Source organism: Eulemur rufifrons, chromosome 6 (assembly GCF_041146395.1).
Source record: "Eulemur rufifrons isolate Redbay chromosome 6, OSU_ERuf_1, whole genome shotgun sequence".
Taxonomy (NCBI): domain Eukaryota; kingdom Metazoa; phylum Chordata; class Mammalia; order Primates; family Lemuridae; genus Eulemur; species Eulemur rufifrons.
In genome coordinates, this window is record NC_090988.1 from 63604242 (window position 1) to 63628958 (window position 24717).

The following is a 24717-nucleotide window of genomic DNA, read 5'->3' on the forward strand; positions in this document are numbered from 1 at the left end:
ATTAGCTGGAAAAGCCTTAGGACAGACTTGAAATAGAAAGAAATGATTTCGTTTCTCTTAGAAATGTCTTTTACATACGGAAATGTAGAAATGCGAATTTGTTTAAAAATGATTATGGGTACATAATAGTTGTATATCTTTATAGGGTACGTGTGATGTTTTGATGCAATCATGCAATGTGAATTAATCAAATCAGGGTAATTGGGGTATCCATCACCTCAGGCATTTGTCATTTCTTTGTGTTAGGAACATTCCAATTCCACTCCTTTAGTTATTTTGAAGTATACCCTAACATATTGTTGATTATAGTCACTTTGTTGTTTTGTGCCATCAAAGACTGTTCATTTTATCTATCTAACTATATTTTTGCACCATTAACCATCCCCACTGTTCTCTCTCTCCCCACTACCCTTCCCAGCCTCTGGTAACTATCATTCTACTCTCTGTCTCCATGAGATCAGTTGTTTTTAATATTTAGCTCCCACATATGAGAATGTATGAGATTTGTCTTTCTGTGCTTGGCTTATTTTACTTAGCATAATGTTCTCCAGTTCCATCCATGTTGTTGCAGATGGTAGGATTTCATTCTTTTTTTATGGCTATATAATAATCCATTGTGTATATGTTCCACAATTTATGCATCCACCCATTGATGGATACTTAGGCTGATTCCAAATCTTGGCTATTGTGAATAGTGCTGCAGTAAACCTGGGAGTGCAGACATCTTTTCGATATACTGAATTCCCTTTTTTGGATGTATACCCAGCACTGGGATTGCTGGGTCATATGGTAGTTCTACTTTTAGTTTTGTGACGAACCTTCATACTGTTCTCCATAGTGTTTGCATTAATTTGTATTCCCACCAGCAGTATACAAGGGTTCCCTTTTCTCCACATCCTCACCAGCATTCATTATTGACTGTCTTTTTGATAAAAGCCATTTTATCTGGGGTGAGATGATATCTCACTGTCGTTTTGATTTGCATTTCTCTGATGACTAATGATGTTGAGCATTTTTTCATATACCTATTGGCCATTTGTATGTTTTCTTCTTTTGAGAAAAGTCTATTCATATCCTTTGCCCATTTTTAATTGGATTATTTTGATTTTTCCTATTGAATTGTTGGAGTTCCTTATTTATTCTAGTTATTAATCTCTTGTCAGTTGGGCAGTTTGCAATATTTTCTCCCATTCTGTGGGTTGTCTCTTCACTCTGTTGATGTTTTCTTTGCGGTGCAGAAGCTTTTTAGCTTGATGTGGTCCCATTTGTCCAATTTTGCTTTGGTTGCCTGTGCTGTGGGGGTATTACTCAAGAAGTCCTTGCCCAGACCAATGTCCTGAAGCATTTCCTCAATGTTTTCTTTTAGTAGTTTCATAGAGAAGTCCAAATTTTTAACTGTATTCATTGTCAGAGAAACAAGGTATTTTGATGTTTCCCCTGTCCCTTTTAGAAAATATGTATTCTTAAAAGAGCCTGAAACATAGTTTCCATCATCATCTTTTTTAACCTTTGCCATCTCTGTTTTTTTTTTACCCCTCCCACCTGTACATACATATATATTTTAAATGTCCCTGTGTAGACTTTTGTAGAAAGGAAAACCAGCCAGGCTCCATGCTCTTTGCCAAGTTTGATTGTTTTGTGGCCTCTGCCTGCACCTGCCTGGGTCATCCGGCTCTGGGAGCTGTGGGCAGGCCTGGGGGAAGGCAGGGAAGAAATGGGGCTGCTGAGGCCCTAAGCATCAGCTCATAGGTCAAAGTTGAGTGGGTGAAGTCGATCTACCGTAGGCTTCCTGCTTCGAGCTTGGGCCTCCACCTGTTCCTGAAAACCCTGGGGCTCTTCAGGGTTTTCTCTCGTCAGACCCCTCAGACCATGAGGGTCTGACGTCCAAGGGAGTCCCCGTGAGGAGCAGCTGGCACTAGGGGGCATGCTGCCCAGCACTGACAGTCCCATGCGGCAGAGCTGTGCTCCCCTTGGCCATAGCCTCATGTAGCCAGGCATTCAGAACTGACCACGGCACCTAAGGCAAACATACTGTGAATGTGCCAGTTGTTACATGCTGCTTTGGTGGCAATGTGAATACTGCCAGTAAGCTTGTGGTCCCTTAACACTTCTTGTATGGAAACTTTCACAAGGCTTTTTCATCCAGGATAGCTGATGTGTTCGGAGATTTCCCTGTCCTCTGTTATTCATATCTTGAAACTAGTTGAAGTTTTTTATATGGTGGTGATATGATTACAACAAATTTGAATACTTAGTAATAAGGTTTATAATTCTGCTTAGTCCAAAAGTAATACAGCCTCACTAGAGAAAGTTTGAAACAGACAGGAAAACTCAAAGACGAAAGTCACTACACATTGTCTCAGCCCACAAAGATAACTACTGCCATCATTTTGGTTTCTTTCCTTTCAGTCCTTGTTGTGTTTATTAAATTTTATTATGTAAAAAGTTTGTGTTCAATATAGAAAAAGATGGAAAGTTGAGAAATTATAATAAACAAAAATGACCCATCTGGCCAGCTGGAGACAGTAGTCTTAATGTTCTGGTGAATTTTCTCTTGTCCTTTCTCTATAGATATGTAATGAGATTGGGAAATAGTGTATATGTAATTTTGTATCCTTTTTCACTTAACATTTTTGCAAGTGTATTTCCCATGTTATATATTCTTAAGTATAATTTGAATGATTGTATAATATTTTTTCTTAAATATACCCATAATTTATTTAACCAATCCTCTGTGGTGGAACATTTAAATGTTTTGGATTATCCCCTATTATAATGTTATAAAAACCCTCTATATTCATTGATACACATATATCTATATATGTAGATATAGATATATATCTATTAAGTGAATACTATATAACAGATGATGTCCTTAGACATAAAATTTAACTTAATTAGACATGGAATTGCTTTGTATGTCAGTTTGTATTCTGATGTCCAGTGTGTTCCTGCCCATTTAGCACACCTTCACTAAAATACTGATATTATCTTTAAAATGTAATCTTTGCTAATATGAGCAGTGAAAGTGATATCTCTTTATCATATTTTGATTATTATGAGGTTGAACATGTTTTCATATATTTCTTGGTCTTTGCATTTCATCTTTTGTGATTTCCTATTCATAGTCTTTGCTTATTTTTCCACTGAAGTATTTGCCTTTTTATTGACTTATAGGAGGTTTTGTTTTGGGTTTTGTCTTGTTTTGTTTGAACCCAGAAAGGATAGTGTTCCTTCAGTAGTCGCAGAAACTTGGAGTCCAACGGACCTGCCCTTGAATCCTGGCTTTCCTACTTGGGAGCCGAGGGATTTCAGGCTGTATAGCTGACTCCTCTCGGAATTAATTAGTGCTTCTTGGAGAACTAAATGAAACAGCACTGAGTGGCACAGAATAAAAGCCCGGTGTGTGGTTTCTGCCACTGTAGTTTTTGTGTTGTTATTTTTGTTGTGATTCCGGCACTGAATATTTTCTTGGAAAAATTATCTTGAGCTGCACATCTCACGCGTATTCAGATCCTTCGACTTGTAATATTTGCTTGCTGTAAACAACACTCAGAAAAATGAAACTGAAATCACTGAAGTTTTTTTTTTTTTTTCCTTCTTTACTCCTTACGTAGGAAAGAGATAAATGAAGGAAAACAAGCCGATTCTGTTTTAGTTAAGAGGAACTTGTAAGGTTATTCCTGGGGTCAGGATACATTCAGACCAACATTTCAGATCCAGGGAAGACTTTGAGGCTCATCATAGATTTAATCTGTGTGTGCCAGGCAAGTGGACAAGTACATTTTAGAAAGGTTTTCAGTAGTTCAGAGTTGAAACAGAAGGATCACCTGGTTAACCGTTAGTTAACCCGTTACAACAGATCTGCCCTTCCCCCAGCGCTTCGGTCAGTTCGAGTCCTTGTTGCTGGTGTTTGTCGCCCTTGCACTGAGGGCGGGCGGGGAGATGGGCATGCGCCTGCCCTGCCCTCCTTCTCCCACTTGGGACAGCTTTGCTTTTATTTGCTGAGTCACTCAAGCAACAAAGCGTTAGCAGAGTCCCGGCCGGCCCCACAGTCAGGCATTTCTGGGTTCCAGTGCCCGTTCTACCCCTTCCCAGCCGTGTGATCTTGAACAGGATGCTCCACCTCTCTAAGCCTCAGTGTCCCCTTCTACACGAGATTGGTAACAGTGCCTTCCCAGCAGGTCACTGTGAGGAGTGAACGAGTCTTGTAAGAGCTGGCGCCGTCCTAGGCACATGTTTGCTGCGCAGTAAGTGGGAGGTGGTCACTACTGAGGAAGGCAGGGCAGCAGGTGTCTGCTCTGTTCCACCCCCACTCCCGGCAGTGTGGCCGGGGACGTGGCCGAGACCTCTCACAGCAGCCCCTGCTGAGCACGTCCGAACCAGCGGCTCCTGCCCTGGACGGGGGCATGGCAAACAGGCACCTCTTCCTCCAGCTGCCCCACAGGGCACGTGCCTCGCAAGGGGAGTGTGGGGTGGATTTGCACCCCACTTGCCCCCTTGGCTGGGGCCGTTGTGCAGTTCACAGACTGGGAGTCACCCCTAGGTCTAGACAATCAGGAAGCCCGTTGGCTATTCCTTCGGAGCATGAAGAGAATCGGCTTTCCATCACCCCACCGTGGCCACTCAGCCAGCTCTCTTACACCTCACATCCCACTGATCAATTGGCACAGCCCTGGGAGTATGTCTAGAATGCAGCCGTTCAGACAGTTCCACACCCAGGACCCAGGGCCGAGCAGCATCATCTCCCAACTCTGCACATGCGTGGACACACACACACACACACACACACACAGTCTCTTCTCACTACTGCAGCCAGACTTAAAGCTAAGTGGGATCACGTCACTCCCAGTTCACTCACAGTCAAGCCAGGTCCTTGCCAGGGTCTGCAGAACCATACCTGGCTGTGACTGCACCCCCACCTTCTCCAGCTGTTTCCTCTCCCGCGCATGACCAGGTGCTGGTCCCCTAGCACTGGGTGGCTCCCTGCTGCCCTCTGTACCCGCTGTCTACTGCCTGGCTCACCCCTTCGTGGCCCTCTCACCTCCTCAAGTCTCACCTCCATGGGGCCTTTTTTCCTGCCCTCCTACCCTGACACTCCCCTTCTCATCTCTGAATTTTTTCCCAAGCACTTGCCACCACCCAATACCGACATAAGTTGCCTGCCTCCCTCATCAGAGTGTGCACCAGATGAGGACAGGATTCCTGCCTCCCTGCCCCTTCCCTGCAACTGCCGTGGAGAACAGTGCCTGGCGCTTGGATGCCTCCGTAAATATTTGTTGGGAGATTAGTGAGCGATCATGGGCCAGCACACTAACAGTGTCTTCATTATTACAAAATTGTCCTCAATTGAAATTTGGCTGCCACATGCAGTTTGTGGTGGAAATTTACTCAAATGACCAATGCTTTCACCACAGAAATTACCTGGCACGCAAGGGGTGCTCCATAAATTGTGTTGGATGCTTTGCTTTAAGGCTTTGGGGCGGTGGTAGCCATCTGAGGCCTTCTTACCAGTCAGCCAAAGCCCGTGCTGGGTGGGACATAAGAGGTGCCCTAGTGCGCTAGCCAGGTGCAGCTGTGTCCCCGGGTCATGCAGCCCGGCCAGAGCAGTGGCTGTCAGCCTGCGGGCTCCCCTTCCCCCCCAGTGGGCTCCCTCTCTGTGGGGAAGACACTTTCATCTCCCTGAGCAACTCTAACATTCCGTTATTCATCACCCACTGACTGACTTTCCCATTACCTTAGTCCCAGCTTTCCACAGAAGGGGTTGTCTCTCTGTATTTTAGGAAAATGAAGGGGTTGGATTCTTAAAATTCCATTCACCTTTCACATTCTTACAAGTCCTCTATGCTTCCCGCTGCAAAATGCTGCCCTCTGGGCTGCCTTCCCACCTCCCCAGTGACCCTAGGGGCCACTGTCCTGGATCTCTGGCTTCAAGTTCCTTCACGTCCCCTTGCTACCCCCGCTGTCACCATCGCTGATCTCCTGCACCCTGAGGTTTCAGTCTGAGTTTGCTGCTTCTGACATCACCTTTCCCACAGCCTTCTACCCCTCCCCTTTCAGCCAGCAGGAGGTCACCCATGTCCAGGACCGCAGCTGGCTTAGCTAAGCACACTAAGTACTTTCTTGCACTAAGCTCACTCAGTCTGCACAACAACCCATGAGATGGAATCCCCCCTTTTACAGATGAGGAAACTGCGGCTCCTAGAGGTCACCAGGACATGCAGCCATTGACTGGCAGAGATGGGCTTGGAACCCAAGGGACCCTGCTATGACCACCACCCTGCCCCACCTCTCCTTGGGCACCCAGACTCCTCTCACTCTTTTGTCCACACCCCCTGCTGGTCCAGTAGCTGGGGGAGAACCCTTGACCTCTCCCTCTGCTCCTGCTTCCTGGGGTGCCAGGAAGGCCACACACCTGGTTGGCCTGCTCTGGATAAGCCTCTGCTCTGCAGCATCCGGCCCCCCACCCAGCACCCTCCCCCTGTCTCGGGGCCCACCCACCACTCTGTAGTTGGCCTTGTTCTTTACTGGGGTGAAAGGTACAGGCCACTCCAGCCAAGATTCCGTAATATCCCTTTTCCCTGCTATTGAATATTCTTCTCGTTTTCCCCTCATTCTCACAGAAGATACATGACTTTTCTTCTCTGAGTCTCAGCCCTTCCTGGGCCACCCCCTGGTGCCTGTCCCCGCCTGTCTCTGTCAGAGCAGCCCCAAACTCCTGACCCCAAACTTTTTAAAGCACCTTTCAGGCACCCTCCTGACGTTGCTCTCCTCACACCAGCACCTCACCCTTTGCCACCATATAACAGTGGTGCATTTTTTTGTTTCCTTTAGAACAAGATGCAGATGTTTTCCAGAATTTTCTCCAACTTCAGGCAGTAAGTTTTTGGTAAAAAGAGTGTTCTTCCCCTGAGTCTTTATGACCAGGGCTCTCTTCTTTTATTCTATAGCATTTATAAACAAAAGCAAATAAGCACAAAACAATAGAAAGAAAACAGAAGTGAGGCTGATGTGTTTTCACTGGTCCTTGGGTGTGACTCTTGATCCTTTGGGGTGTGTCGTCAGAGGTTGTCCCCTGTGCCCTCTTTGCAGGCAGGGGCATGTTGAGGCTAAGGGTCAGGAAGAGGCTATGCTCTCATGAGGCTGCTCCCCAGAGCCGAGGCAGCAATGTGGCAGGTACAGGGCACACGTCCGCCCCTCTCCCTGCCCCCAGAGGTTGAGTACTAGGTGCTGGGGTACAGGACAGAACAAGGCCTGGCCTCTGCTTGGGGAGAAACAGCACCTGGGAGCTCTCTTTGTAACTTCAGATCTAACAGTTGTCCTCTGGGTAGCGCAAACGAACCTGGGAGGGGAACCCTTGAAGACTCCTGGCTCTGGGGCAGGGAGTGGGCTGAACATGGCAGTATGCACGAGGGGCAGAGGGCAGCGCCAGGCCAGGGAGCATGCACTGGGCAGAGGAAGTGGCCACGGACCACCCGTGAGAAAAAGTGGAGCAGGAACCTCAGAGCTTGGGCTGCTTTCAGAAAAGCCAAGAGGCTAGGAAATAATATGTACCTTCTAGTAAGGAAACCAGCGGGGCGGGGAGGCGGGGTTTTGGGGGAGGGGGATTCTTGATCCCACGTGGTTTTGCAGAGCAGGGTTCCCTTAGTATGCCCCATGAAACCCTTGGCTACTAGGTGCTAGATGGGAAATGATGTGCGTATGCGTCCACTTGGGGGATTGGAGGCTCCACTGTTCTGGACAGACCCTTGCACCTCACAAGGGCATGTTTAAAGGTCCAAGAAGCCCCGCAGAAGAAAAACTTGCCTGACTATTGAACCCAGCATTCCCCATACTTATTTGGCCTCTGATTTTTACCTCCACATAACATCATTAAAATCCATGGGTTTAGTGTTCCCTGGCAGAAGTTTGGGAAGTGCTGGTCTGGAGAATTTATAAATCGCTGCGTACTCTGGAGTGTGCCTATTTCCTGTTTTGCATGGAGGCCTTGCTGTATAGTGGAAAGAGTGTGGGCTTTATATAGGACTGAACTAGGATTAAATCTACCTTCCTACAAAGTCACTGGCCTCCATCAAGCTGCTCACCCTCTTAAACTTAGTTTCCTTATCTGTAAAAATGGGAGAGAGAGCATTAGCCATCTTATAAGGCTATTGAGATGGTTAATGAGAAAATAATAATAGTTAACAGTTACAGGGACCTTATTATGTGCCAGATGCCATTCTGAGTATTTATCTCATTTGATCCTCACCACGACTCCAAGGCAGGTAGTGTTATCGTCTTCATCCTACAGGTCAGGAGACCACGACACACAGAGACCCAAGTGTCGCACAGGTGGTATCCGTTGGCCTAAGATTGGAACCCAGGCACCAATGCATGGTGGGGCAGGGTGTGAAACCTGACCACCATGTCCCGTCAGACAGCATGCTCTTAACCACTACTTAATGAAGGTTCTAGAACATTAAAAGCACTAAATAGTATCAGTTCCCTTTTCAGATAGTTCATGAATATTTTAAGGGGAATTGGTGATTCCTGAGAGTCTAAGTCATTCTGCAGTCTTTTTTATCAAACCTGTTAAAAGAGTAATCTCCTTGATCTTCCTGCCCACTCAGACGCTTCAATTGTCCCCATTCTGTTCACTCTGCCTCCACATCCTGGTCCACCTCAATTTAGGCAGCTGCTCAGCTGTCAGTTGGAGTTAGGCCAGTTCCCAAACCCGTCTCATCGGTGGTCTATACATCCATCTCCGGGACCAGGAGTCCTCCCAGGATGCCCGGCCGGGCAGTAGCCTGTTCTCATTCCTATGCCTCAGTGACAGGCTTGGCACGGGGTGAAGGACATCCCTTACTGAGTGCCTGCGCTGGGCTGGGTGCACGCCCCGGGGAAGCTTACAGGCTAGCCCTGTTTTGTGACCCTTAACAGACCTCTGAGCCCCTCTGCCGACCCTCAGTGGCTGTCCTCTCTTCCACACACACAGGCTGGCCTTGCTTTGGCTCACACAGTGCCCCAGATTCACAAATCCTCTCTCTCGTGAGATCCTTCCAACTGACCGTTAAAGTCCTGTAGCTCCAAATGCAATCTCCGTGGTTTATGTTTGATTTCAGATCCCTGAGCACCTTGAGCTACCCAGTGTGGGTGGGTACATGAGTTCCGCCAGTGGGTTCCCCCCTCTGGGCCTGACAACCCCTACTTTCAGGCTGAAGTGCCTCTGCACATACTGCCCGGCCACCCGGCAAACACCTGGCAACACCCCATTCAGGTCTCACCTGCTCCCTGGTCCCTTCTCCTTCCATCACCCACACCCCCCTGCAAGCATTTCCCGCCCGCCCTCCCCCTCCTCCAGTAAGCTCATCATTTTCTCCTCTGTTTCGCTCTTGTGCCTTATTTATGCCCCACAGCTAGAAAGAAAGCACTCCCTCCTCAAGACACTTCGCTGCCACCTGCTGGAAATTCGTCGTCATGGCTCAACAAACCTCTGCCACTTGCAAACACGCAGGCACCTCCTGGAGTGGGGCAGGGCACTGCTTGCACGACTGTAAGCGTGGCCCTGCCTGTTGCATTGGTCATGCTGTTGTGTGTTTATTAAAACACTTGTCTCTCCAACTAGATCGAGGGCATCTTTAGTGTAAGGACTGCTGATTTCTCCCTGTGTCCCCATTGTGGCTTTAGCTAGGAGCTAGAGAAGTGCTTGTTGAATGATCTTGGTGCAAACACCTGTTGCTTTAGGTTGAGGGCATCTGGGCTCACCTAGTAAAGGTTCTTTAAATCCATCTATTGCACAGCAAGACAACTAAACTCCCTACAGGCTGTCATAGTGACCCTGCTTTAAGTCCCCCTTGGCCCTCCATGGCCAGCACCATCTGAACAGACCAGAGCAACTCGACACTCATTCCCTCAGCAGACATTGAGGCAAGTGCCACGTAGTGGAGAATGGGGCTTGGGGCCATCTGCAAAGGCTCTTGGGAAGGGAAGGAAAGTGGCACTTTTGGAGCCACAGGCATGTGCAGGGCCAGCTCCACGCAGGTTGTGGGAGTGCAGAGGTGGCAACACAGGGACCCCTACTGGGGAGTTGGGGGATTTGTGGAGTAGATCAGTAAGCATACAGCTACCAGACAGGGCAGTCAAGGATGCTGGTTCACTACTGTCCATGTTTTCCTTAGCCGTACCCTGTTATTAAGCCACATCATTGAAAGCTACTACCCGAGTGACAGTGTCTTAACAGAACTCCATCCAGCTGTAACATTGGGGGTGACATTGTGGAGAAAGGGGAGAGGCAGGCCTTCACTGAGGTCCCATTTTAAAAAAGGGACTGTTCTTTTACAAAGCTGTTTCCCCAGAGTCATTCAGCACAGCATTATTCAGGCCACATAGAGAGAAGCTCCCAGCAGATACCTCTCCTTGCTCAGCACTGTGACATCAATTAATTGATATGCTTCCTAGTCTTCACAGTGGGGACTGAGCATTTCCCCTTCTGCACTGGCTGCCCGGAAGCTCAGAGAAAACATGTTTGCTCAGTTCCTGTAGCTTTCCTGAGCTAGGATTTCTTCTTATAATTTCCCCTCAATCTTTCCCCAGGAGCTTGTTTGTTTTGCTTTTGTCTCAGTATTTTGCTTTTGGGAGTGGTTTTTGGAGGCAGAATTGGCAGCAGTGTGATAGTTAGAAGCACCAGCAGTAAAGCCAGACACACCTGGGCTTCATCCCCACTTGCCAGCTGTGCCATTCTGAGCAAGATAACTTTGCCTCTTCAATCCTTGGTTCCTCACCTGGAAAACTGGGATCATGATCACAATGAATGGATAGGTTATTGTGAAGAGTAAACTCATCCAATGGAAATGCCATTGTTCCCTCTCTCTCCTCCTGAGTCAGGCTTGATCCGTGACTCTAAGATTCTAGTCTTTATTTCCTCCATCCTGCCTGTGTCAGCTTACGATGAGTTATGCAACAGTAGGAACTAGATGACCAACCATCTGAATTTGTCTGGGACAGAGCGGTTTCCTGGGATGCAGGACTTTCAGCACTAAAATGGGAAGGTCCTGGGCAAACAGAAGAGTTGGTCACCCTAGTAATAAACAACCTCAACATCTCAGGGCCTTGCAATAGCAAAGGTGTATTTCTCCTTGTGCTCTTATCCTTCCAGGGCCTTGGCTAAATGAGGGGCCTCTATCCAGGAAGTTGCTGGTCTTGGGTACAGACAAAGGAACACAAGCTAAAGGTTCTGTTTGAGAGTCATGGCTGTCACTTCTGCTCACATTCATCAGTCAGGGCCAGTCGCATGGCCAGGCCTGCCACCAGGGTGGCAGTGCAGAACCTTCCTGCTGGGAGAGGCAGCTCAGAGTCTGAACCTTAATACACCTGCCAGGCTCCCCTTTTCTCCTTGAAGCATTCCGGGGTGCTGGAGCAGGGACAACAGAAAGGAGAGAGATGCCTGCTCTGGGCTGGGGGTCTTGGTGTGGTGGTCTTCCTGTAGATGGCAGGTGTGGGTTTCTTAGGGGGCGGCGTTCCGTCTCACCCTGCTCTGCTCAGAGGAGCAGCCATGTCTCTGTTGGTGCTGCATAGTGACACCCTCGCCCTTGCCCTTCTCAGCTGTTGAGGCATCTCTTTGCAGGGGCAGCCTGTGCTGTGACTCCCCTTCTGGCCTCCTTGCTCCTTTGTGAGGAGCCCCTGACTTCCTTTTCCCTGTGCCCCGAGGTGGGATGGAGGGTTCTTCCCAGGCATCCTGCACAAGCCCCTTCATGCCCCGCTTTCTCTGGTGGTCCAGCAAACCTCCCTCCCACCTTTGGGAATCTGGAGCTCAAAAGTGGGCACCCCTGCTGCCCTGACCCCAGGACCCCAGGCAGGCCGTCCCAAGAGCCCCTCTCCGTGCACCACTTGGACGGCTGCACCAGGGCGGCCCTGCGAGTCCAGCCACAGCAAGAGAGCCTCTCAGAGTGCCTGCGGTCTCTTGAAGCCCCCTTCCTTGGCCCACATCCCCTTTGCAAACAGCTCAGAACTAGGGAGTTCTTACTCCTTTTTCTTTTGTTGTTTTTCTTACATCTAAGAATATCTTCTTGGGGGAAAAAACAGTTTTCCAAAGCTAGTGTTAAGTGTCATGGCTGGTTCACCTTCCTTACCTTGTCTAAGTGTGTAAGAAAGGCCTTCTGATTTTTGTTTTGACAACGATGGTGCCAAAATCTATATTAGTATCTATTATTATTTCTATAAAATAAATTTGAGTATTGGAAAAATTGATTAAAATAAAAAATTTCTTATGGAGTGTAGGACTTGAGACTTAGGACTTTCATCTAAATTTCAGGGCAGTCAGGGTCTGAGAAAGAATATGGTCTTGTTCATTCATGTAGCATTTGTTGAGTGCAACCTGGAGTGAGGCGTGGCACTGGGGACACCTATAAGCAAGGGCCTGCCTGCCCGATGCCCACGTTAGGTGGGGGAGGCAGGCGTGCAGGCAGAGAACGGCCACGGGGCCTGCAGGGAGCTGGGCAGGAGCAGCTGCTGGGGCGAACCAGGGAGGCAGGATGCAGCTCTGAAGGCTTCTCTAGGCGGTGGCGCCTGAGGGCACAAGAAAGGAAAGTGGGAGTTCACTAGGCGACAGTGTGGGTGAAGGGAGCCACACCTGCAAACATGGGCCCAGCAGAGGCAGGGTGCTCCTGGCGACTTCAGTCTGGCTGGAGCTCTGGGCAGCGGATGGGAGGGTCGGGCTGGGGACTAAGCGAGGCCTGATGTTTCCTGCTGGGGAGTTTCAGGTTCTGTCTGGCAGGCTTGAAGTGTCCTGAGCAAGGGGGTGTCCTGTCTCCGACCAAAGTGGGAAGGACAGCAGCCTGAACACAGGCAGTGACAAGGAGACAGAGGGAAGTGGCAGGGCCCATCCCTCAGAGGGCTGTGTGGGGGCTGTGGGCCGTGGGAGGGAGAGAGGAAGGAAGCCCAGGGTGGATTCCTGGTTGCTAATTTGGGGCCTGGGAGGATAGCGTGTGACCTAAACAGGGAATCAGATTTAGATGGAATTATGTATAGTAAGCCCGGGGACTTGGCCTCCATTTGCTGCGGCCTTACCCACTGAGGCTCGGGGACTGGAATTCCAAAATTCCTGGTCGCAGTATTTGCACATGCCCAGCTTGGGGTTAGCAGGGTCAGACAGTGAGGGTTTCTGAATCAGACTGCAAAGAGGAAGACACTGGGAGGACAAAAGCAGTTCTGTTCATGGCTATTCACTGGAAGGCCCTTGTCATGATCAAGGCAGAGATACATGCTGCAAAGACTGCAAAATTAGCCAGTCAAATGTGAAATGCCAGAATTTTTGCTTCGGAAAGGTCAGGAAACCCCCATGTAAAATTGCAGTCTTGCCACCCCAAAGCAGAGCGGGGATGGATTAGGAGGAGGGGGAGGTTCTTTTCTTCCTTTCAGAGCCAGCTCCTGCCAGATGCGGGAAGCCAGCACAAGTGTCAAAAGGACAGAGAGGAGACACCTGGGTCCTGTCAGTGAGACATGGGGTGGGGGAGCACTGCCACTGTGCTGACATGAGCCCCTTTCAGAATGTATTTCTCTCTCAGCTCATGTGTATCCAGGTGTACTTGAGGTCACCGGCGTTTGTTTGAGACATCTCAGCTGTGCCCAGCCATTAGTTTCAGGTGCTGGCCCTGCTGGTGTTATGTTTGGCTTAACGTTTTCTGGAGACTCGCTCTCTGTGGTTTTCCATTCTTCCTGGTTGTCTGGCCTCAGGCAGCCACCGTCACCTGAGAGCAAGTTGAGTGGTGTCGTTAGCAGTGAGTGCAGCGTCTGGAGGCCTGCCACCCTCTAGCTGTGTGACGTTGGCTAGTTTCTTCACCTCTCTGTGCCTCGATCTCCTCTTCTGTAAAATGGAGAAAACAATAGTGTCTACCTCACAGAGTTATTTTCAGGTTTACATGAGTTCATCCACGTAAAACACTAAGGATCGTGCCTGACATACGGTAACATTCAGCAAGTGTTCACTATTATTACTTGACCCAGAAGGAGACATAAAAAACACAATTACCTTCCTTCTCCAAGCATCCATTTTTAGTAACTCGGAAGGCATTGTTTTGCACAGAAAGTATCTCCTGCCAGATTCGTGCGTTTGCAGTATAGCTTTAACAGGGAGCTGAAAGGCGACCAAGTGGCTAGGGGTGGTGAGTGCAGGTGGGACGTGGCCTTGGGTGGGACAGTGAGCCCACCCAGAGTTACTCCCTGTGATGAGGAGTCATGAACTGGGGCCTTCATCTCCCTCAGCTAATAAGAGACTTTTAAATTTTCTTACACCAAAGTGACCTGTCTGGGTTTTCTTTTCTTGTGGTCTCCGTTGTAGGTTTTTGGAAGAAGTTGACTGCCTAAAAGGAAGTTACAAAACATGAAAATCGCTTTGAGGTGACCAACAAGTCCAGAGGCCCTTTGCTCCTCCCAAGCTGGATCTGAGGTGTAAGAACTGTAACTTCAGGTAACAACTAAATCCCCCCACCCTCGCCCTCTGGCAACTGATGATTATTGGTAGCTCACATGACAATACTTCCTTTAGGAAGTATAGTTTCTTCCAGGAATTCTGAAACTTGGAATATTCCACCTCAGGCAGTTGTTTGGCTGATCAGAAAGGGGCGTGGTGGATTCCGGTGACGCCCCATGTCTGGTGTGTGGCCCAGGAGGGCCAGGGCTCTGAAAGTCACCAGGACCCTGAGGGTGGGGCTCTGAACTCATTTTTGGCCCTGCTTCTCTGACTGTTAGTACTAGGATAACAACGACAATGGCGGCCACCCAACTGGGACTTTGATTAAATAATCATAACATGCTTCTTGAAGGATAAATCAGAGAGAATAGCCAGGAAATTTCTGAAAGCAAAAGGATTGCTCTACTAGCAATTAAAATGTGTTCTAAAGTCACAGTCATAAAAACAGTAAATATAGTACTAGAATGAAAATAACCAGACTCAAGCAACAGAATGGGAAGTGCGGAAATAGGGATAAGTCAATAAAGGTGGTATTTTAGATTTGTGGTAACAGGATGTATGAGCTAATAAGCGGTGTTAGAAAAAGTTATCTGTCTGTTAGAGGGAAATAAGAAAGTCCTAAGCTTAGGTAGTATACCAAAATAATTTTCAAATGGATTAAAGTGCTAGGTAAAATTATAAAAATATTAATAAGAAGGAGAATATTTATATTAGGTGAGAAAAGGTGTTTTAAAACATGTCACTTTTAGTACCACATATAAACACCATAAACAAGGTTAAAAGGCAAAAAGGAAAAAAATAGTATTTATAACATCTATGATGAAGAAAGAATTAATATACAAATTTGTTTATTAATTCATTCGATGTCTATTTATTGAGCACTTACTATGTTCTGGGAAGTGTTCTAGGCAGTAAGGACCCAGCAGCAAATAATATCCCTGCTCTCCTGCTGCTTATGGCCTAGTGGGGAGGACAGCCAGTGAAAAAGGAAGATTATTATAGATCACATTTTGATAAGGGCTGTGGAAAAAACAAGCAGGGGCTTCGTTAGGGAGGGTTGGCAGGGTTTGTGTTATACGGATATTCAAGGAGCTTCATTGGTGAAATGACATTTGAGCAGAAATACAAAGGGAAAAAGAGACAAAGGGTGAAATGTCAAGCTGACAGAACTTGCTGGTTTTTGAATGTGGACCTGGTGGGCTTTGCTGATGGATCGGATGCAGGATGGGAAGAAGAGGAGGCAGGGTGACTTCTGGGACTGAAGTACCACGGACTGCCACAGGAATGACGGCAGGGCTTGGCTCGCGGGGAATCGGGGTTTGGTTGTGCATGTTTTGGTGTGAGGTCTCTGTTGTGTTCTCAGACGGAGATGTCAGGGGGTGGTTGGTTACACAAATCTGTCCTTCGGAGAGACATCCAGGCTGGGGATAGAAATCTGGGAGTTGTCGTAGTGTAGGCAGCAACTGAAGCAATGACGCTAGAGAGAGTCAGTATGGACAAGGAAGAGGTCCCACTCATCCAGGGGACCCTCATTTAGAGGTAAGGGAGGCAATGAGGAGCCAGCTAAACAGCAAAAAGGAGGGGCCACCGAAGCAGAAGGAGCCCCCTGAGAAAGCGAGACAACGGAGTGAGTGAGGTCGGCTCTCTGGGTGCTGCTGGGTGATGGAGGGAGGGTGTGGAGAACTGGCCATTGCGTCTTGCCTGGGGAGGCCACTGGTGAACACAGCAAGGGCTGTTTTACAGGAATGATGGGGACAAATGCCCGATGTGAGTTGCCTCATGGAGGACACGAGGAAAAGAGGTGGAGACAGAGAAATGGGACAGTAGCTGGGGGAGGATGGTGTTCCAAAAAGTTTATTTTTCCCAAGATGGCAGTTATATAACTCATGTTTTTATCCAAATGGGAATGATTCAGTAGCTTGGGGAATGTGGGTGATGCAGGATTGGGTGGGAGTGGGGGGCTCTGCAGCGACGGTGACGAGTAGGCAGGGAGGTGGCGGCCAGGCGGGAGCTGGGGCCGGGGAGTCCTCCCACGGAGCATCCTAGGGAGGCTGGCGCTGCGGGCAGCCCCCGCCCAGCCGAATGGGGGTGAGGACTGCAGGTGTTGGAGGTTCGAGGAGAGGGTATGGAGTACGGAGTCCTTCGCAGCAGAGTGGGCGAGTAAGTGGCTGGAGAGTGGGGATTGCTGGACAGCGCTGAGGGCCCCTGAGGCCATGTCCCAGTACACAGGCGAGCACAGGGTGGGAGGCCCCTGCAGTAGAAAAACAGAACATGAGGGGACGTGAGGGAAGACAGAGAAATGCCTGTAAACACAGGAGCACCATCAGTAATAACTAGAAAATACAAGTAAAACCAAGGAGGTTTCTTTTTCCCCTCTCAGATTGGCAAGAGCTCTTGTTGGGGTTAGAAATTATGGGAGCTTTTCTGGAGCACAGTGCTGCAGTATGTTCCAGAATGTACAATGCGTGTCCCCTTTGCCCTGGCAGGCCCACTTTAGGAATTTATTCTAAGAGATAATAGCTCACATGCAAGGAGATATATGCGCAAAGACGTTCCCTGCAGCAATGCTGGTAAAAGTGAAAAATTGGCACACACCCAAGGAGGGCGAGTATCAGTTGGGCATAAAAGTGATATAGTGGAAAACAGTAGCTCACACCTACCCTCTTGTTTTGCAGATGAGGGAACTTGGGCCCAGAGGGAAGGAGTGACAGCTCCAGTCCTATTGCATCGAGCTCAGACCCCTGACTGCAGCAGGCACAACCTCTTCAGCTGGGTTTGGAGTTGCAAGGTACTTGTCAGCTTCTTTTTTGGTGCCAATTTACTTAGTGCTTTTAAAATTTCAGTATGTTTTGCAAATTTGTTCACAATGCCTTCGTTTCATTATGCAAGGTTTTCCTTACACAGGATGCTGGGTACAAAAGGACAGTGGGGGAAAACAAGGGACTTGGCCTGGGCTGGTGATAGAGACCATATTTTCCTGACTCCCAAGTAGGACTTGAAGAGTAAGAAAGGACATTTTCTGCTCTTCTACAGCTTGTACAAAAGTCATAACAGAAGTACAGAGATAAAAAGCAAATCACGTTTCTTTATTCCATAGATCATATATATATATGTTGATAAGAAAAAGTAAAATTAGAACTGTCAGAGAATATCTGGGACACTTGGTCCCCTCAGGGGAAACAGCTCAGGGTTCTAACTCTTAGTGCCTCCGGTTCTGGTTTACGGCTTCCACACCATAGCACGGGGACCTAGGAGAAGCCACTGAGCTTCTCTGGGCTTTTGTGTCTCCACCAGAAAAATGAGCTGGTGGGCCCAGATTTTACTTACAGAAACTCTTAAAATAAGTATGAGGCTCTTTCCAATCTGCTGCGTGCCTGTTCAGGTTGGCGGGTAAGAGGTGTGGCTGTGGGCCAGGTGCAATGGCCACGCCTGTGATCCCAGCACTCAGGGAGGCCGAGGTGGGAGGATCACCCGAGGTCAGGAGTTCCAGACCAGCCTGAGTAAGAGTGAGACCCTGTCTCTACCAAAAATAGAAAAAATTAGCCGGGCGTGGTGGCGCATGCCTGTAGTCCCAGCTACTCGGGAGGCTGAGGCAGGAGGATCACTTGAGCCCAGGAGTTTGAGGTTGCAGTGAGCTATAATGACACCACTGCGCTCTACCTAGGGCAACAAAGTGAGGCTCTGTCTCAACAAAAAGAAAGCAACTGAGCACGCCTCCTCACAACCCCTCACCCCTTTGTATAAAAAAAATTTTAAAAAATGAGAAAAGAGGAAAAACAAGAGATGTGGCTGTAAACCAGCCCCGAGTCCCTCCATCATGCCACCTTGGGTTCTCCACTGGTTTCGAAGAGCACATTGGAATGAGCACACCTCTGTGTCCCCTTGTAACGATTCCAGAGCATCCAATGGCAGACCAGAGAATGGACATTTCTTCAACCATCAGTGATTTCATGTCCTCGGGCCCCACCGACCTGCTGTCCAGCTCCCTCGGCACCAGCGGTGTGGATTGCAACCGCAAGCGGAAGGGCAGCTCCACTGACTACCAGTAAGCCTGTGGGGTTTGTCTTGCTCTTGTTACACTTGGTGTCAGTTCGCGGGCACGGAACATCTAGGGGCCAGCTACTATCTTTCCTGGAAGAAGGGATGGGAGTAAAAGGCCCGAATGTAGGTAGCTACATAGTTGGTTTTGTCTTCTCTTCCCTGGGCTTGCAAGCTGGAGGCATTTACTCCCCCTCCCATCCCCAGATTGTTCCAGGCAAAGGAAAAAGAACAGCCTTAAGGCCAAGTTCCTCCTTTTACACCTTTCTTCCTATTCCTTTGCTCCTTTGAGCAAGAGGAACTAAGTCTATGGATATCTCAGGGGTTTCAAAGAAAGCTTTGCCTGAGGCCTCTGTGAGGAAGACAGTATCTGGTGCTTAATGAATGTCTGTGGAATGAGTAGAGGTCCTCTCTGAAAACAATTTAAGAACATTGATATGTCCTTAAACATTATTGAAATTAATATGAATCTGTTATATTAAATAGTATTTTTATTTCTTTTTAGACTTAATGACTTTTCTTTTGAGTCGGTAAATTTTCACACTTAGAGTCAACTCTATTCTATACGTACAAACACCTAGGGAATAAGGCAGTGTAGAATATTCAAAGGCACATTTTGTTTTGCCGAGGCAAACTGTGTGAAATCTTACCCAAATGTCCATATAAGAGGTTTTCTTTTGTTTAATGAGGGAAAATCTCCAAGGAGGTATCCCCCTACAGCAGATGTCCTTTCTGCTGAAGTTCACAGGTCGAATTTGGGGAGCACAATGGCTGGAGGTCAGATGCCCACTAGGAGATGCTATGAGTAATATGTAAGTTATCCCAGATAATTAAGAGAGCCAACGCCCAGGGGCTGGAGAGTGGGTGTGAGGGCCGCCAGGGTGTTCTTCTGTAGCAGGACTGCCCCGCAGAGAGACCACGAGATGTTTTCTGTGAACCCTCTGTCTTAGGCGAGTGTTGACGGAGCTGCCTATGTGCTCTGAGACCTCTGTTGTCTAGGTTGGTGGTTTGCAGCCTAGTCACCACCCAAGGCCCTTCAGTTTTCCCTCGTGCACCCCACTTTGCAAATCTGAAATTCACGGGGACTCAATTAACGACGCAACCATACTCCCTTCCCCTGTCACATTAATGTACTGAAGTCATATGTGACTGCCAGGCAGAACTTTGCCTCTCCTGAGATGATCACCTGGCCTCAAGGAGCAGGTACGATTCTAGACAAAAGAGGAGAGGGGAGTTTTTGTTTTCCCGTGCGGCCTGGTGATTTCCCCTGAACTTGAGGACTAGCTAGAGAAACCCTCTGCCTGCAAGGAAACCAAGGGCACCTAGTTGGGAATACCGTTCTAGAAAGCCCGTGGTGTGGTCCAGTGCTCCTAGAAACAGTTGTTCTGCCCTGAAGGTTACATTGTTCAAAGGGCCATAATCTCTCCTTTCTTATGGGATAAAGTTGGCTGTCAGTGCCCTCCTGATAGATTTATGGGTTGGAGAAGGATGCGAGCTGACCCTGAGGGGGATTTGGAACTCCTTGGGCATTTCAATCTGTTTTTTACTCAGTCACGAGATGCCATGACACTTGGATGTGGAAAGGGAGGCAGACCCTGTGTGACCCACGGACCCTCTGTGGCCCTCAGCCCCTCCACTCCCCTCCCTGTCCCAATTCCTCAAGCCTAGGGGTTCCCAGCTAGCTGGTAAGCAGCACATCGGGAGCAGTGCCTTCCAGAACTGCCTGGGGCTCTGCTCAGTGCATCTTTCTTGGTACTTTAATTCCCCCTCCTCACTTCACCCTCCTCCCCACCAAATAGATATGTAGACACAGGAATCTCTGATGCTTCATATGTTTTGCAAATGGAATAAGCTTCATTTATCCAGAATGATGGGGGAACGAGGTGTTATAGATATTTGGATACTGTGGTTAACTAAGCATTTTCATAAACACTACGTATTCCCAATTTTCAAACAATTGAAATATGGTAAAAATACATTAACACGCACTCTCTGTTGAGACTATCTATAACTTTTGTTTGATAATCTGAAAGCCAATGTAGGTTTTATGGTAGGTTCAAATTAATCAGTTTTGTTTATTTTACTATTATACATCATTAATCGATACTGTGACAATTTGAGCTTTCTAATTCTTTGGTTTCTGGATAAATGAGCACCTTCTGTCTTATGGTAAGAGGCTGTTCTGTGTGTGTTTGTTAATATACAGTCACATTCTCTCTTGTTTTTTCAGAGAAAGCATGGACACAGACAAAGATGACCCTCATGGAAGGTACCATGAACCTAGTAATTTGAACTTCAGCATCCTTATAGGCATTTTCTTTGCACGATTGCACAATCTATTACGTGGGGCAGGTTCCCCTCATGTCCTCAATTGGAGATGAGCAAGGAGGCTGTGAGCTGTGGGCTCAGACTGTCTCCCTCCATCCCCTAGTCCCCACGTATGTCTATAGAGAGATGACAGGGATCGGGCAGGAAGAAAACAGCAGTGTATAACTTGACCATTCCTCTCCAGGGAATTACGTTTTTATCTTTTGCTTTTGCTTTTTCTTTTCCAGGTTAGAATACACAGAGCACCAAGGAAGGATCAAAAATGCAAGGTAAGCTTGAGACCTCCTTTTGGCTATAAACTGTCCTGGTTTTGGTTGCTTAGAGGGCACCTGAGAAGGCTCCCTGTGTTTGGTCCCATCTGTCTAACAGTCCTTTCAGGCACTGTCACGTCCCCATCCTTAGAGAACCAGGAACAGGTCATGGGCCTTGGCTTGATGTGGCCTTCTGCCCTCCACTCTATCTAGGCTGAGCTGGCCTTTACTGTCTGCTGTCTAAGCACACTTAACCTGAAGGGGACTTTGGAGGTAGCAGAAAATCAGTCAAGGCTCAAGGTTCCCCCAGTCTTCAGCGGTTTACACTTGAGGGCCCTTCCAAGGAGATACGGCTCCGTGACTCGATTCCTGGGCTGTGCCTTGCCCAGGAAAGGGGCCCCTGTTGCACTGCAAGTTGCAATAAAGGCCACACGCGGGGCACGCCCAGCTCCCTCAAGTAGATTCTTTGCCTCCAACTGCACTTGCTGACCCCTTCCCATGTGTCCTCGGGCTCTTCTGCCATTAGTACCAGGGCCATCTGAGGCTGTGTCATGGCACACAGATGCAGGGGGCTGCAGAAATTGGCTGACCTAAGAATTCTACCCTTTCCCTCACAGACCAGCCTCTGCAGGAGGCCCATGGTGCTGTATCTAGAGAAGCTGCAGCAAAATGCATTTCCAATGCTGCTGCACCTCCTCAGGAGGACAGCCGCCAATGGCAGGTGCAAATCAGTTAGGGAGAGTGTGCAGGAAAGTGTCGCCCTGCCTCAGCAGGTGGCCACTCCTGGGAGGGAGGAGAGTGACATGCCGTGGAGGAAGCTCTCGAAAACAGATGTCACATCTGCTGCATCTAGGTGGGGTGCTGGGTGGTCCAAGGAAGGCGGCATTCATTATGGGGCGCCTCAGTCAAGAGTTTGAAATTTTTCTCCTTAATTCTAAAGATGAGGTAAGCATAAAAAAACTAATACCTGTCAGTGAGACCATTTTCTTGGTGACTTTAGTAGAAAAGTCTAATTTGAGACATTCTGCAAATTCCGAATTTGCCTTGTCAGATGAATAAAACAGTTACAATTCATTTATTTTTGTCATTTTCCTTGATGCTTGGTTACATTTTATAAGAAATTGTTTTTCATATTGTTGCTCAGGGAAGCTCACAGTCAGATTGAAAAGCGGCGTCGGGATAAAATGAACAGTTTTATTGACGAATTGGCTTCTTTGGTACCAACGTGCAACGCTATGTCCAGGAAATTAGATAAACTTACCGTACTAAGGATGGCTGTTCAGCACATGAAAACATTAAGAGGTGAGACCTAGGCTTTACCGTCCTTTATGTCCTTGTTCACAAATGTTACCACCCTTGCCTAGAATGTTCCTGAGTCCCTAAGGCAAATGTTTATTACTTGCAAATATGTAGCCTTGAGAAATCTGCCTGTACTTTTCAGCAATAACTGTGATACCAGATGAAGTGATTATGTGCTTATATGGGTATCGAGATGCAATTTTGCAGTCACGCATCGTCAGAGCATATAAGCTATGTGCTTTGCACGTTTCTGTATGTGCACGTAATCGGGCTACGTGCGTGTTAGAGAGGATAGCGCTGATGTCTCATCTTGCATGTGCGTGCGCCTGGATCCCACCCTTACAATTATAACAAGCACACAGTGGCACAGAAAAGTCAGTTTCAGTTTTTAAGAGGGAAAATTCATCATGGTTCCTTTGAAGAGTGAGTCACTGGTTGATGGTTCTTGCAGCGTTTTATTGTCAGGAATGAACACTGAGGGTATTTTCATCTTCCTGGAATTTTCCTGAACCAGATCGACTCTTTGTGAGGGAGGCAGTGTTTTCCTTCTTTTCTGAGTGTGGGGAGGGTGAGAACACAGAGGCAGAAAAGTGGAAGTGACTTATCCAAACCACGAGAGAAATTTGAATTGTATCAGGCATTTCAGTGAATGCTGTTCCTGGAATTTTCCATAGCCGGTCTCGGACTTTTGGAGGAAATTGGAAAGTGGGCGCTCAGTCAGATCTCTGACCAGCGTGGTAAAAGAACTGTGTCTTCATATTTGTACAAAGCTACCAGAAATAAGAAGTAGCAGCTTTTGTCTGACTTTTGATCATCATTCAAAAATATAAATGCCGAATCCTGTGCTTGGAGAATGGCATTTAAAAATTCATATTAGCAGAGATGGTATGAGTTAAATAATTATAAACTAATTCCTACTAAATTATAAGGAAAAAGTAGCACATCTCAAGTTATAGTAAAAAGCGGGGATGTGGACCAACAGTGCCTTGTTAGTTGACATGAAAGTCACAAACACGTCCTGTTGACCTCCTTCCCCGTGGGACTTTGAGCATTATGGATCCCTGTCATCTTATTCCTTCACTATTGTGCACATTCCGAGTCATTTACTGCTGGCATTTTTCTATTTATTGTTCTTCTGAAAAATGCCAGATTGACAGCCTTTTAAGCATCAGTCTTGCCCCCTTTCAGTCCTGGGAGCTGGAGCCAGTTTGCTGAAGTGATGCATTTCTCCGGGTTGCCAAGCTCATTTAACTCACCCCTGATGAAGAGGAACTCACGCTAAATGCCTTCTACACTGTATTTGCTAGGGCCTGGCAGGCTGCACGATTTGCCAAGAACATTTAGAGTGGTGATTTGCGGGACTGCTGGACAACCTGTTTAATACAGATCTCGGGAGGAGGGAGCCCTCCCAGGAGAGCTGCTACCAGTTTGCTTCCCGAGCTGCGTGGTCTCTTAGAAGCAGATTTTTAACTTCCTTCTATTATCTCTTGGTTTTCCCCGTAATGAGAAAAGCAAACTTGCTAAATCTCCAGTGGGCAACAGTGTTCTCTTTTCAATGGAATTCTCCTTGGCATTACAGGATTCTGTTCAAAGCCAGAGCTAGGCCTGTCTCAGTTAAGGAAAAAGAAGATAAAATTGAAAATCCCAGGTGGTAGGGACCAGGCCATATGCAGAAGGTTTGAGGCAGTGAAGTGGAATGAGACATTATCTGAATATAAGATGGACCAACTCTTCCTCTTTTCTTCCCCCTAAGGTGCCACCAATCCATATACAGAAGCAAACTACAAACCCACCTTTCTATCAGACGATGAGCTGAAACACCTCATTCTCAGGGTATGTTGCAAATGTGGGATTGTTTTACACGACATTTATTTGTATAAATTTCAGAGTAAGTACCTGGATATGGAAATTTGATGTCTCAACACCAAACATTTTTAGGCTCGCTTACTGTTTGGACAGCCTTGTCAGTCCTTCCACAACCTTTCTCCTCCTCTTCTAACCTTGCTTAGGCAAAAATGGAAGGTCGTGCTACTGTGATTTTGAATCAGAAGCACGATTTTGTTAAAAACAGTAGCGATTTAAGAATCACATTTCTTTAAAAGAAAAAAAAGTAATCATATTTCTGCATGAAGATTTTAGAAAGGGATTGAAACTGACAACAGTTGGGAATTTCTCTTGTCCTGATTAACCACTGGCACCAAAAGGTCCACCTAAATCTTTACACCAAAATCCCATTAATATTGAAGTGATCATGTGTTTTTTTTTCTGTTGTTGTTGTAATTGTTCATTCTACAAATAGGGCATATTAAATTAATTGATTTTTTTGGAAAAAAAAAAATCCCATTAAAACAACAA

The 24717-nt window shown here is 47.3% G+C and overlaps 1 protein-coding gene across 22 annotated transcripts in view; it reads left to right on the forward strand.

The window, feature by feature from the left end:
• BMAL1 (basic helix-loop-helix ARNT like 1) overlaps positions 1-24717 on the forward strand; it is a 102339-nt gene that overhangs the window by 53888 nt on the left and 23734 nt on the right. For 6 of the 22 annotated variants that reach the window (XR_011233674.1, XM_069469589.1, XM_069469592.1 and 3 more), the window contains exons 3-8: positions 14315-14443; positions 18344-18491; positions 20715-20753; positions 21040-21081; positions 22208-22365; positions 24116-24195. Coding sequence is in view for 20 of the 22 variants with exons in the window: in XM_069469589.1 (XP_069325690.1) it covers positions 18352-18491; positions 20715-20753; positions 21040-21081; positions 22208-22365; positions 24116-24195 (459 nt within the window). In the remaining 2 variants the exon portion in view is untranslated. Of the gene's footprint in view, positions 1-14314; positions 14444-17121; positions 17235-18343; positions 18492-18989; positions 19011-19173; positions 19297-20714; positions 20754-21039; positions 21082-22207; positions 22366-24115; positions 24196-24717 lie in introns of all 22 variants that reach the window. The other 16 variants (XM_069469602.1, XM_069469601.1, XM_069469606.1 and 13 more) reach the window with 9 other exon arrangements.